Here is a 14,475-nt window from a genome sequence, read left to right on the forward strand (position 1 = left end):
GATGAACAACATACAGCCGTCACATGTTGAGTGGAGCTGAAGTGCTCCTGTGTTGTGTTGTGACAAAGAAACACTTCTCCTCATCTCTCTTTATTTCTTCCACTCACGCATCCAAACATTTACTCTCTGAGCAGCGTCTCAGTGGGCAGACGGGAGAGCCTACACACCAGCATCAACACAATGATGCATATGGAGTTATGTAGGACAACAGTGGGTTTGAAGACTCCCTGATGACCACAGGAATGTGAGTGCAAGCACTCTGTACACACACACACACACACACACACACACACACACACACACACACACAGTGAGGCTGACAGGTCTGAAGCTCTGTGGCATGTTACAGCTGTTCATAGCGATCACAGGCTGCAGCGTCTCTGGGGGATGAAGGGAAATAGGAGTGAAAGAGCGACTCTGAGAAGAAGCAGGAACACAATGAGGAGGAAAACACCTGCTGTGATCCTGAGGCCCACTGAAAGTCCATTTCACTGAGTCATAATCATCAGATTTTTTAAAATTCAGTATCTTAAATGCACAGTATGTCATTTTTTGCCGTTCTCTGAAGCAAAACAAAAGATGAAGGTAGTGTGGGATCATGGCAGTTGTTTTCTTTATTGTTAAACATCCACCATCGCTGATGAAAATCTATGTGACGTGATTTAATTTTATTCATGTTATATTTATTCATGTTATATTTATGTTTCATCCGCCAACTTCCGACCTCATTCTCTGACAAACCATCTGATGTTTCCCTGAAGTTATAGTAACAGGTGACCACATGAATCCCACCGTTACCTTCTCTCTGGGGCTGTACACAACTCAACAAAAGATACACAAGACACAAGTTTGGGAAGCAAAACTTCCAGGATGACTGCAGAAAGTTGAAGTGTGTTAAGTAAGTGAAGGTGCAGAGCAGGGATTTCTGGCACAACTTCACCAGATTCCAGCATGCACGGCGAGGGGAAAAAGTCTGAAAAGGTCAAAACGCTGCACTTCAGAATGTGACCAGGGAGGCTGAGTCAGTCTCACAATGAAGTTGTACTTTATTCTATAAATGTTGAAGAATTATTAATGTCTTAAGCTACAGCGGTGCTGCCGGTGTCTTAAAACTTAATAACTGACAGATCTCTTGCCCCTTGAACACCACAAACATCTGAAGAACACAAACTTATTGTTGTCTGTTAGCTAGAATTGCACATGGACACTTCCAGCGCAACACAATCACCCCATCAGACTGTATGTGTCCTCCTGATGAATACAAGTCTAATAGTCTTTATACTCCATTTAGCTCTGTTTTGGTCTCTACCATCTCCTCAGGAAATATCAGACTCTTTAGCTGCTAAATGTTCCACTTTTTCCACCAGCTCATTTCTTTACTGTCTATCTGTCTGTTCGCTGCCAATCAGGCAGTCTACAGTTGGTTTGATGAGAGTGATGAGACTGAACTGTACAGTAAATGTGCGGTTAGACCGAAACTAGCAGCCAAAAGAGCAGCAGACTTTGTGATAATTCTGTTGGTGACCTCTTATTTGATCCTTCAGTAATAAAACATGAATTATAAGACCTTTAACAATCACTTCTTTCAGAGGTCATGCAGCTCTCTCCTTGGTATCACTTGGCTCTGCACCAGAATGTGATCAGTGTCTCCCTCCCTCAGTAAAAGTCAATCAACCTCAGGCCCTGCTGAGTCTCTCCGCCTCCTCCTCCTATTCAGCAGCTCCGAGCGTCCGAGCAGAGCATTTTTCTGTAGAAGAGGACAAACTAGTAGGCGGTCGTCTGTAAATCAGATTCCTCCGCTCTCTCACAGCTTTATCGTCTCAGTGAAGTGGCAGAGGAGAGGAGGGAAGAATAACAACAAGGAACAAGTGGAGGGAGAGAAACAGGGTGAAGGCTGACAGTAAAGAAAAGGTTATGGGAGAGAATGCTGTCACTAAGGTGTTTACTGCTGCTGAACTATTGAGACTACCGGTTTGATTTATGAAGAATATCTGACTGGCTTCATTTATCACAGCCTGGATCAGATGTGGAGATATGTGGTGGTGATGTGATGGTGCTCAAAATGAAAATTTATGTTTTTCAAGTATTAAGTTGGTCTGAACGGCAGAAACCTTCCAGATATTTGATCATGTTTTGAAGCTGAAGTGAAATTCCTCAGACTGTACCCATCTGGGGAAGTGATCACGGACCATAAGTGGTTCTCCTCGTGGGTTTATACATGTTATTTTAGTTATAACATGCATAACACTCTGTGTACCTGACTGTGTAATGACCCTAACAAGCCACCATCAGTCTAATCATCTCACATTTGTGTGAAAAAAGGATATTTTTAGACGTCCAGGTAATATTTCAATAACAGTATATTAAGGTGTATTAAGAACCTGCTTCACACTGAAATATAGTCAATGAAGTGCTGTTAAAAACATCCATATGTAATATCAATGTGTTCAAGCTTCAAAATAACTTATGTATATAGTTAGTTAGTTAGATAGTTAGTTAGATAGTTTTAATCATGACACGTAGGCATAATCAGTGTTTACTGGAGGATGCATCAGCTCTGTCTGTCCGCAGCTCTGATGTCATCACAAACTGACTCTAAGTTCTTCCTTAACTTGACTAGCCTTGTGTGTGTGTGTGTGTTGTTTCCTGCACGGCTAGCTAGCTAAATGTAGCTGCAGCCAAATATCAACAGAAAAATGGCATCAAGCATTGTTAAAAAAACATTAACTGTTAAATAGACATGTCTTTGTATGTATGTCTACAAATATTTCTTTTCCATACACACGTTCTGGCTTGACTCAATTTGACCCTCCATTACAACAGGGTTACCTGCTTCATAGGTGTGCCTTAAACGTGCTTGTCTTCAGTTGATGACATTAAAAGCAGCGCTCTCTTTAGCGCGGTTTACTACTGCACTGTGCAACAGTTGTTGCTAGCCAGCTTGATATCATATCATCACAGATTTTCAGGCTGTTGTTACAATCTTGCTTTGCATCTAGCACTTATTGCTTGTAAGACAGAGATGGGATGAGGAAATGGATCCAGAAGAGGAACAGGAAGCTATCATTCCTTCCTGAATGATGACAAAGCCCATATGACGTCAACACAACCCACTTGGAGACAGTTGGGCACAATTTAACCCGACTTCAGAGATGGTCCATCTTGAGCACAACTCAGCACGTTTACAATAAACTTGTGATGGACATGCAAATCAACACAGCATGGTGCCTATGGAAATGACTTCACTTAGCTAACCCTTAGCCTGAAGAGTCAGGCTAAGTGAAACAAAAGAGATCACATGGTAATTCAGTCTGTTATCAGGGTACCACAGCAGTTTATTTGGCACATTTCAAGTATTAAACCTTAATTGTAAAATTGTGCATCTTCAGTGGTGTCTGGCATCTCAGAGACTACAAACTGGACTTCTTACTTTGTACTTGATCTTTAGGGCCGAACCTGTAGAAGCAAACACAGCGCTGTTGTCGGTCTGTACAGCCCTGTATTTCCTATTTTCTTTTCTGACACTCATCAGAGCGCATACCTTTGCCAAGGCCCAACAGTCCCCTTGAATTCAATCCAGTGTAATCCAGTATCAAACTCTACAGTCCTTGATCAATTTTTAACTGCTTAACCATACTGTAATTCAAGCTCGCCAGATCTAGGATCCGCATAAAATTGTACTCACTTACAGATACCAGCCACCTAAATTCACCTGATTTTTTTTTTCATCAATATTCATGCATTATTGCCTGAGAAGTTAACAAAGAATTTAGAAAAATCTCACAATGTAAAAGGAAGTGAGAGGAAACTCCTGGATCCGTCCCTTTATCTGGAGCTGCACAAAAAGTTAATGGAGTCTATTCTGGGCTGCGACCCATCCTCCATCAAAGTTTCCTGGAAATCAGCTTTGTAGTTTTTGTGTGATTCTGCTGACAAACCAACCAACAAACCAACAAACTAACAAACCGACGTGGGTGAAAACATAACCTCCTTGGTGGAGATAATTACATTTTCCTGCTTTACTGCAGCTCTTACGGAGAACTTGACCCATTGTCTGCATATAACTTCCATACTTCCTGCAGTATCACCTGTCTCATCATGTTGTCTACTGTTGTGTAGATAATCCAGACATCATTACATCATCACATGTAGGACCACTGATGCTCTGGCACATCTCACACAGGCGGAGCTTGTGACACCACAGACCACTTGTTGATGAATGCTCAGAGGAACAGAATTTCCATTCTGGTCTGTGCAGCCTGAACTAGCCCTCTGTCCACTGTGTTGTCAACATTTTCCATCGTTGAGGTTTAAAGTTTTCTGCCTCTTTGCCCTTCATTTCCTGCAGTCCTCTAAAAGCCAAATGTTTCTCACACAGCAGAAGCCTGTACAGAACAGCACTCGTCACTGACTTTGTCCCTCAGGAAAATGTCCATTTTCTCCACACTCACTTGTGGCAGCTAATGTCTTCAGCCTGCTTTAACACTGGCCAGAAATCCCTGGTGTGTTTGGGACTGCATATAGTTCATTATCCATTAATCTGCCAGTTCACTTCTACATTTGAAGGTCATTTCTTCTTTTTTTTCATATCTTAATACTCAGACTGTCTCTGGTGAATCTGTCGTATTCACTCCAGAAGAAGTTCCTGATAGCAGCTGTATTTGTGTTCAGACCAACAATAACACTGCTCGAAAATACAGAAAAATAGTAAGGCAGGAAGTTAAACCTCGCTTGACTTTTGCCAAAGTGCTATCCTGGTTCAGGACCTCTGAATCAACACCCACATCGCTGTTTTATTCAGAAATTCAAATAGGTCTGGTGTTGTGCCCACTGAGAAACAGTCGACCAATCAGAGCTTAAGATCAGAAAAAAAATCCTGTTGTGTTTAGTGCTGCATGTCTCTAATTAGTGATTAATCTGGCAGTTATTTTCTTGATGAATCCCTCATAGTTTGGTCTACAGTTTGCCATAAAATAGAGACACAAAACGCAGCTTACTAAAGCTCTATTTGAAGGGTTTGTCGCAGTTCTAGGGATGGGAACCGCAGAGTAACTCACAATATGACACGATTCACGACACGTTACCATCGATAATGACTGTATCACAATACAGCGATTCTGCATCTGTCTAAATAAGGAAAATGTGGAAAGTGCAGGAATTGTGTATTAATTCACTGCATGGTGGTGTCATTTTCAATACATTTGACATGAACTGAGATGAAACAATAAGTAGTAATTGTATTGTGTCATATGTGCCAACATTTAATGTAAAGTAGCCATAAACTGGCGTCAAAATGTTTAAAGAAAGGATACATGTATGACTTACTAAATGCTTTTACATCTGTGTCTGGAGTCATGAAATGGTGACTTGAGCATGTTTTTATAAAAATATTGACTTTTGGTGCCAGCGAATCAAAAAACATATTGCAAGAGGAAGGGATACAATAAACTGCTGTATCGATATTTTGTCCAACTCCTAAACACAACAAAATATATAACAAAGGTCTTGAAAAGGCTGAAAACTGTATCCACTAGTTACTCCCTAGTTTATGCAGGCAATGTATTGGAATTAATCACTTGAAAATAATTTTCCAATCTTTATCACCAATTGACAAAATTATTTACAGGACTTTCTGTGAAATTATAGGAAAAACTTGTGCTGATGTTCTTTTAGTAGGTTTAGGTTTGAAACTAATGAACTTGTGGCTCAGCAAGATGTTGTTCCATCATGTACGACATCTCTGGGAGCAATAAGCACACCAACAAAAACACAAACCTTCAAAGACTTTTCGGTTCAACTCGGGTCAGTAGAGCAGAAAAAAGGGGGAAACAGCCTCCCTCGGTTAACCACCAATACATCAGCCTTCCATGTCTGCACGATGGAGGCCAAAATAGCCTTTAACAGGATGAGATCATGAACGCAGCAGTGAGCAGTGGAACAAACCATCTCATCATCCCACCAAGTGTGAGCTGTCAGAGTGGCTGCAGATGCTGCTGCTCACAACATTAAAACCACCAACAACAACAAAAAGTCTGTTTCATGCACAAGGAGACAGAGAGACGAGCCTCAGAGGGGGGTGTGTTTGGAGGAGGCATCTGACAGAAAAATTCCAAAGGGTGTCTGCAAATACCAGCAGCCTGGAGGAGAGAGGGGAAGCGTCTCTGTGCATGTGTGCCCTCCTTAAAATTCCCAGGAGGGACAGAGATAACAAAGCATAAACAAGAGAGAGAATGAGCAGAAAACAGAGGAAAACGCCCAGAGAGAGGAGGAGTGACTGAAGGATGGAAAGTGAAGAACTTCATTCAATCACACATTCTTTCAAGCATTCTGGCACACGTGTGTGCACGTACGTACCCAGGGATGCAGTCATGATGTCTCTGATGTGTCCCGTTACTTGCCGGTTTCCTGTTGACACCAAGCTTTCAGATCTCTCCTTCAGCCTCCTGCTCCAAAGTCTCTATCTCTTTCTGGTATGCTCTTCCTCTCAGTGTGAATGAAACTCTCCCTTTACTAGACTCTCCTCCTCTCTCTCTCTCTCTCTCTCTCTCTCTCTCTGCTAGAAAGCAATCTGAGCTCGACTCGCTGAAGCTTTACGTTGTCAGGGGCTGGATCGTTTCACTGCCATGCCCAATTCCTTTCGTCCCCCAGATGGAAAAATAAGCTCCCCGTTTGTTCCTGGCTTGTTGTGACACCGCTCGACTTCTGGGTTGTATGGAGGGAGGACAAGAGGTAGAGAATTTCTCCCCCCCTTTTCCTCCCCTCCATGCATGTCTACATACCCTCCCTCCCTCCTCTTCCTCTCACTGACCACTGAGCATTGTTCCTGCCGGGCCACAGCGAGCACTTTCACCCAATCAGAGTGGATTCCAGTGGGGTCGGAGGTCGTGTGTGGCCTTTTATGGAGCGGAGAGAGAGGGGGGGGGCCTCTATGGCCTCTCTGTCAGTGCATGTGTGTCCACTCCCACCATCTGCTCGCCACAAACACACACACACACACAAAGGCATGCAGACACACACACACTTCTTGCCATGTGTCTAATCTTAGCACATCATAAATTACACCGTGAGGCTCCTGATTGAATTGTGTTCAGTTTACTTTAGTGTCGGTAGAAGCATGTGCTGCATGCCTTGTTTTAACCTCTGTGTCACAGGAAACGGGCTGGAATGGACATCAGCTCGGTCCATCTGTGACACTCATTTAGTTTAAAGACCCGAGTCTTTGTCTATTAAACTACAGGTCAGTTACTAAATATGACAGAAGCAAAAACCTTTAACAACTTCAGAAACACGGTAGTAACCTGCAGTTGCTGATTGTTTCTGTCTGCTGTTTGGTGCTGGGCAGAGTTGGTTTATCAGACATTTTTTTCTGAGTCTGCAACTGGAAAAAAAGTTGTTGATGTGAGTGAACTGAAACAGTAAAGATGCAGGATGTAGAAGTTGGGTGATAGTTCTCTCAGACATTTCACCCATTTTTAATATAGAAATACTGATTGGTGCAGCTTTAGGATTTTAGATATAAGCGTGTTTCAGAAGCATTTCATGACCCTTTATTCCAATGTTATGTATCAGATTCATCCTAGTTAGACCTCTAGACGGCTTTTGATCCACAGAATCAAGTCTGCAAAGTCAAATCTTACAGGGATCACTTCAATAAACTATGTATGGCGTGTCCTGATGAACAGATGGCTTTACTTGCTGTTGATGTAGCTGCTAACAGCGGCTAACTGCATCTGGCTCCAAGTGAACACGGCTAGTGTCTGATTGGACACAAACTCAGCGATCAACTGTGGCCAGTTTGACGACAGGGAATCTACTGAGGTGGCTTACAGACTTTAGCTGCTGTCTGCTCCTATGAGCTCACAAAACCACCTTGGTTCTGTATCCCATGTCATCAGTCTCAGATGCATCGAAAGGTCCTGCTTGAGCCGTATTTGGTCAACCCTCTCATCATGTAATCAGTGGTCAGACACTTTCAGCACTAAAGCTATTGGTTATAATAAACACTAATCAATATCCTCGACAAGTCCCTCCCTACCAGAACGTAAATACTGTATGTGGAAGCAAATAACATTCCGCCTCCGGATTCACTAGGAGTTTAAATAAAGAAAGTGAGAAAAAATCCTGGATCTGCCCCTTTATCCAAATCAGCACCAGAAGTTATGGGGGTCTATTCTGGGCCGAGACCCATCCTCCATCCAAGTTTCATGGAAATCCATTCAGTAGTTTTTGTGTGATCAAACCAACCAACCAACAAACGGACTCAGGTGAAAACATAACCTCCTTGGCGGAGGTAAAGATTTATAAATGATTTAGTGAAAGAAATCACTGAAAAGCAGCAAAATGCTTCAACCACATACAGAAACACTGAAATCAACATATTTATACAGCTACATCATCGTCATACAGCAATCTAATGTAATGTGTCAGCTGATGACAGATTGATGACAGTTTTACATCTCTCCCAAACCTTATCCTCTGCAAAGTCATTCCAGTGTTTTCCTACAAATCAACCTAAAGATGAACTCTGCTGCTGTGCACTTTCATTTCCTTGTGACAAACAAGCTCTGAAATGTTACATAACAACATTTCCTTTGTGTACTTGTGGCCAACTGAAAATAAACAGTGATATATATACAGAAGCTCTCAGCCAGCGGAAGCAGGTTTCAGCCAGAGGAATGTAGATGTTATGAGCTGAGGTTCAGCAGAGGCAGATGGTCCCTTCAGACAAACACTTGACTGTCTAAACCTCAGGGGTCAAAGGTCAGGAGAAAGTGCAGGGGAGTGAGCTGAGAGGACAAAGGGAAACCTCTCCTGCTCCTTCAGATGATTGCCAGAGATCAATGAAATGATGAAGTGCTGTATTTGATCCTGAACAGGTTTTGTGGATAAGATGATTCATAGTCTAATTCTAAAGACTGCTACAGTTCTGTTGTCATCACTTAAAGGAGCAATTAGTGAACAAATGTAAACGATATGAGCGATACACAGTCAACTACCAGTCATTCTTACTTAATAGTGTTTTCAGATCCTGTTAAAGGTTTGTTCTTAAATACACGTTAAACTCATGTTTGTCTGCTAAATATTAAGCTGGAGGCAGCAGCCAGTAAGCCTAGCCTAGCATAAAGACTGGGGACAGGGGGGAGCAGCTAACTGTCTCTAAAGGTAACAAAATGTATCTGACAGTTATGTGCTTTGGTTTTATGCATCAAACAAACAAGATTTAACGTGCAAATGAATGAACTTTTGAGCTGCTGGTTGGCAGATTTTAGTTATTGTTGGACAAAGCCAGGACAGCCGTTTCCCCCTGTTTCCAGTCTTTATGCTAAGCTACGCTAACCAGCTTCTAAACAGAGTCTAGACTCTTCTTTTTTTAAATCTCAAATGACCAAATTTAATGACTGGATTATTACTATTCCCAGCTGGATGGCAGTGTGATCAGCCTGGTGATAACACAGTGGAAACTCAGCTGTAGTGTTCACATGGCTCACTGTTGTTCTGGAGCGGTCTGCTGCTGCAGTAGCCTCAGGTCAAACTGTCATTACAGTAATGACTCTAAACATTAAATAAAAAATCATTTAAATAGGGATTCTGACTGTTCTGTCTCGACGTTCTAAATTGTTTCCCACACAATCGTCTGTCTGCCTTCAACGCGGGAAACAGGAAACATTTGTCTGCCCCCCAAAATGGGAGCGAGCCGCAGATATTCTGCGTCCTTTGTTAATTCTTCTGTCCATCCAGCAGAGAGACAGAATCAGGTGTTTCTCTGTAAACAAGTAATAATTACTCTTTCATCAGCTCCTTCTCCATCCTGCCGCCACTCCGCTCTGACAAACATGTTTACAATAAACAGGCCGACCTGCCCTTTAAAGGAATGACCCCATCTGTCTGCAATACACAGCTAAATGCCATCATAAATATTACTTTGGTTTTGTTGACAAGAATCGGATTACTATATGCCAAGGTCACAGTGTTGTAGGATTATTTTCAGGAGAAGGAAAACGGTTTGGTGGATGCATCTCACAATTGTGAACTGATTATAAAAAAGATCTGATGTTGACATATTTGTCATTAAATCTTAAGTTGATTTGATTAAAACAAGCTTGACTTGTTTAAAAAAAACATCTGTTAAACAGGTTAAAGGACTTGAGCTTCCCCGGGTGGAGGTCAGGGTGGAGGTACTGACCCTGCAGATTCAAGGACAGTAAATCTTTTTTCCTAAGTTCATTTTGTACTCGATTAATTTGCACCTTCTGTGCATTGTTTACAGCAATGTTGCAGTGCAACACTGTCCCAGTTTGTTTTTCTTTCCTTGCTTGTTCGTATATATTGGTTTTAGTACAGCACAACTTTGGACTTTTCCTCCCTACATCTGAACACAATGTCTGAACTTTCTCCTCCTCACATTTTCAAAACAGGCTCGTTACTTTAGTTTGATGCATTTGAGGGAAATTATGGATTTTTTTTATTCTGAGTCTTTGCACGCCGCCTTCCCAACGTCACAAGACTGATGTCAACCTATCAGAGCACATCACACACGGCAGACGCAGCGAGATGAAACAAAGACGTAAGAAGACGTAAACAGACAGAGAGGGAGGCTGGACTGGGGAGAAAAGGCGTGTTAGTGTCTCGTATCTGCAGAGATTTTCTTATTTTCTCACTTTGTTGCTGCTCGGGACGCTTTAACAACCCAAAATGTGGCTATTTGACGTCCTGGGAATGAGACTCAACAATCAACTATCTTTGTGGTGCGTTCAGGAACAGCTGGGACAAAATTCCACTGACTCTACCTTATACTTTAATAGTCTTTGAATTAGATTAATGTGACGTGAGCTTCAGTTAGCTTTGACCACACATGTCCTTCAGAGGGAGACTTTTTACTCTGATACTCTGAGTACATTTCAGAGCCTGTACTCTATTACTTTTACTGGGGTGAAGAAGTTGACTCAGTCTTTTTTACGCTTTTCAAATGATGTATTTTATTCTGCTGAATCGGTTTTAATGTGCCCTGCTGAGAGCCAAATTTCTCACGCAAGAAAATAAAGACCAAAACATCTTTATAGTTCATCACAACGCTGTGTAAAATGTATCATTCAGCATTTGCGGTGGTGTGATCATTTATCATCTAACTAGGGATGCAGGATATTGGAATTTTTCCAATATCCAATAATCTAATACTCTCATACTCATTTTGGCGGATTGCTGATATATTAACACATTTTTTTCCATCTCATTGCAGAGAACATTTCAGAAGCGGAATAACATTATTATCATGATGGCCCACTGGTAGATGCAGAATTAAAATGCTTTTCAAAACATTTCCTGGGCAAAATGTGAAAACTGCTTCGTCAGTGATTTGCATCACATGCACATAATTCGTTTGGGGCCAATTTCATTTCAAAGCCTGCTTTCCCTCCACACCTACACTGCATCTCCTTCATTACAACTGTTTCCAGTGCTCGTTCTAGCAGATCAGCTCCTCCCTGCTCTCCTGGTCCCTCCACTCATTCCCCTCAGCTGCATTTCTCCTCCTCTCTCTCTAACTTTGCAATACTGAGCACACAAATGGATGATTGTATTTCACATTATTTGAAGTATTGAAGGCTGCATGACTTGTTAAATGAGTCTCTTTAGATTTTGTACTGTAACAGACAAACTGAATACAGCTGCTGCTCATCCTAAAGCAACGAGACAGAAACTGTCTCAGAGGCCCTCAGGGGCGATTGTTTGACTGTAAAAGGAGAGCTCAGTTTCAATTTGAGAACATTTCAGAGTCATTATTCTGAGTACATTTCTACCACTGATAAATATGACTGACATTATACTGTATGTTGTCTTTGCTTCCTCAGTGGGAATAGTTATTATCATGACAGCCACCGACATCAGATATGAGACATGACCGCTGAGAGACATTTGTGTTTCTTGACACTACAGTGAATTCCTTCTGCAGCTGCGGGGTCCATATCTCCTCAGGCAGGATGTCCTAGCAACAAAAGACCCTCCCCTCTCCTCCCGTCCCCTCCCAGAACAGGACGTGAGTGGACATCCTGCCAGCAGTGGTCTCTTCCTCTGTTAAAGTCGACTATTATTAGCCACAATCAGCTGTCCTGCATCCCAGTCCACTCTATCAACGCCGACAAACATTTTTTATGTCGAACCTAAAAATAATAAACACAAAAAGTCATGCGTCCACGCCGTCTGTCTGCCTCTAGTCAGACATGACTTACCAAAAACAGAGCCATGCCCACAGAACCAGCCAATAGCAACAGAGCGCAGGCCAGGTGTGTGTATGTGTGTGTGTTATATGCCAGGAGGACATTCCAACCGGCTCTTCAACCCTGTCCGACAGCCGTCAGGAGTGTTTGGGTCCACACACACACTCATACATGTATATGGTCACACACACTCTTGGGAAAGCGTACCTTGTGTCCAGCTGTGTTGGTCCCACTGCCCGCCCATCCTTAGCTGGGAAAACTCTGAGAAATGTTTCACTGGGAAAAGAAAACAGACACTGATTAGATTATAAAATGCAAACACATCCAGTCGTGTCCATTCTGACTTAATCTCTTACCATAGGGCGTCGGAGGAGACACAGGGAAGGCCGGAGTAGGAGGGACGATGTCTGTGTGTCCCCGATAGTCCACACTGTTGGTTTTGTAGAGATGCTTTAAAAAAGAACAACAGAATGAAATGAGGGAAAAAGTCAACATGTTTTTATTAAGATTTGCTGTATGGTGTAACAATCCCACACACACAGCTGAAGACATTAGTCTTGTGATCTGTGTGTGGCTAAAAGCTCGTGTTTTGGTGTAAACAGTTGGGCCATTCATGCCACCCAGCCACAAGAATGAGGCAAGAGCAGAAACCTCAACTCTTCAACAAGGAAGGCAGGGAGAAAAGAAAGAGAGTTACATAACCATCATCTATTAAAAGGATCGCTGTGATTTATTTTTCTTTCAAATAATTTGGTAACAAATAAATTAAAGTCTTTGAAAGTTTGTTGTGTGACTGAATCCAAAATAATGTGGTAAAATCTGATCAAGGCTGTTGAAGATTGACTCTGAGACTCTGCTCAGTTTTGAGCTTGAGTCAAGACATATCGTCCAATTGGGTGTTCAGTCTGATTCAAAACTGAAGTTAAACAAGCTTGAGACCAAGTCAAAGACCAAGACTAACATAGATAAATAAATAAATAAATGCACACAACAGTTGAAAATTAAATTTAAAATCTGGAAAGAAAATGCAAAATGTTGCATTATTCACAAAAACCCCGATTACAACTCTGAGGGAAAGAAACTATTGGAAACCAGGGCTGTCATGATATCATATTTTACTACATGATTAGTGTGGCCAAAAGAATTCTTGATAAAGATATTATGGCGATATATAACAAGACTACAGGTAGAGTGACTCGCTCTGTCCTTCATCTCCTTGGACATGATTCTGTAGGGCAATATTAGCCACACACTGTGGTAGTAGCTATAGAGCTAGTTAATGCATCTTCTTCTCCATGTTTTGTTTCTATTTTAAGGCGAGAGGCAACCAGCATGAAGGTGATGATTCAAGAGCCACTGGATTATTGCACAATATCATCATATTGTCAATATTTAATTCTTAAACATGATATTGTGACAGCCTATTGAAACTAAATGTTCTTGAGATAAATATTTGGCTCTTAAGTTACTTCATGCTATGGGTGTATTACAGAGAAACTGCATACAGCGGCAGAAGCAGAGCCCCGTTGTTCCTAAGTTACTCTGTGGTGAAGCCAAAAAAGCTACTTCCACAAGTGCCACAAGCATGCACACCAGCTGAGCTGGCTAACTTCCTGTTTAGCATTCCACCAACTTAAATTGGGATAATATTATTTAATGGTGCAGCTTTCTGGATTTTCAGGCTGTTTTTTAATCAAACAGATCCAGTTCTGAAATGAGTCATGTTGTGGGGGTTGTGATGCTCAAAAAAAATTATTTTACATTTTACAGCCACTTCGTTCATAATGTAAGCTTATGGTATAAAGTCTTTTTGGGCCCATCACGTGATGTTGTAATCGTACGTTTTGGCCGCCATGTTAAATTGGCTTCAAAGCCTGGCGCTCTTGCTGGGGGCTTATTAAATCCTGCACACTGCTAACCAGCTAGTCTCTACCTGTGTTTGTCTGCTACTTGTTACTGAGCAGGTTGTGTATAGTGGGTTTTTAGACCTTTTTCTCTAAAAACAGCTGCCCACTGTGGCTGAAAATGAAGCCATGAGAGAAGTGACATGAAGCCAAAACACTGTATTTGTAGCCGGACAACCAAACGATAAAGCTCTGTGAACCAGGGTGGAGCTGCAGAATCAGGTGATGATTCTCTTCATGTTCCTCACTACGAGCACCCTCTTTCACATTATTTGATAGTGACTATGGAAGCTTCAAATAAAACAGCTATTGTCAGTTATACCCTGGTATGGGTGAAGTTGGCAGTCAGAGCTGCAGTC

At 41.9% G+C, this 14,475-nt stretch overlaps 1 protein-coding gene across 1 annotated transcript in view; it reads right to left on the reverse strand.

The window, feature by feature from the left end:
• The window catches only part of tns3.2 (tensin 3, tandem duplicate 2), a 53,933-nt gene that overhangs the window by 14,146 nt on the left and 25,312 nt on the right, over positions 1-14,475 (reverse strand). Inside the window, exons 15-16 of the mRNA XM_084354372.1 lie at positions 12,569-12,662; positions 12,420-12,488 (exon numbers count right to left, since the gene is read on the reverse strand). Coding sequence (XP_084210498.1) covers positions 12,420-12,488; positions 12,569-12,662 — 163 coding nt within the window. The remainder of the gene's footprint in view (positions 1-12,419; positions 12,489-12,568; positions 12,663-14,475) is intronic.

Source organism: Pagrus pagrus (genome assembly GCF_965226575.1).
Source record: "Pagrus pagrus genome assembly, chromosome: 6".
Classification (NCBI taxonomy): Eukaryota; Metazoa; Chordata; class Actinopteri; order Spariformes; family Sparidae; genus Pagrus; species Pagrus pagrus.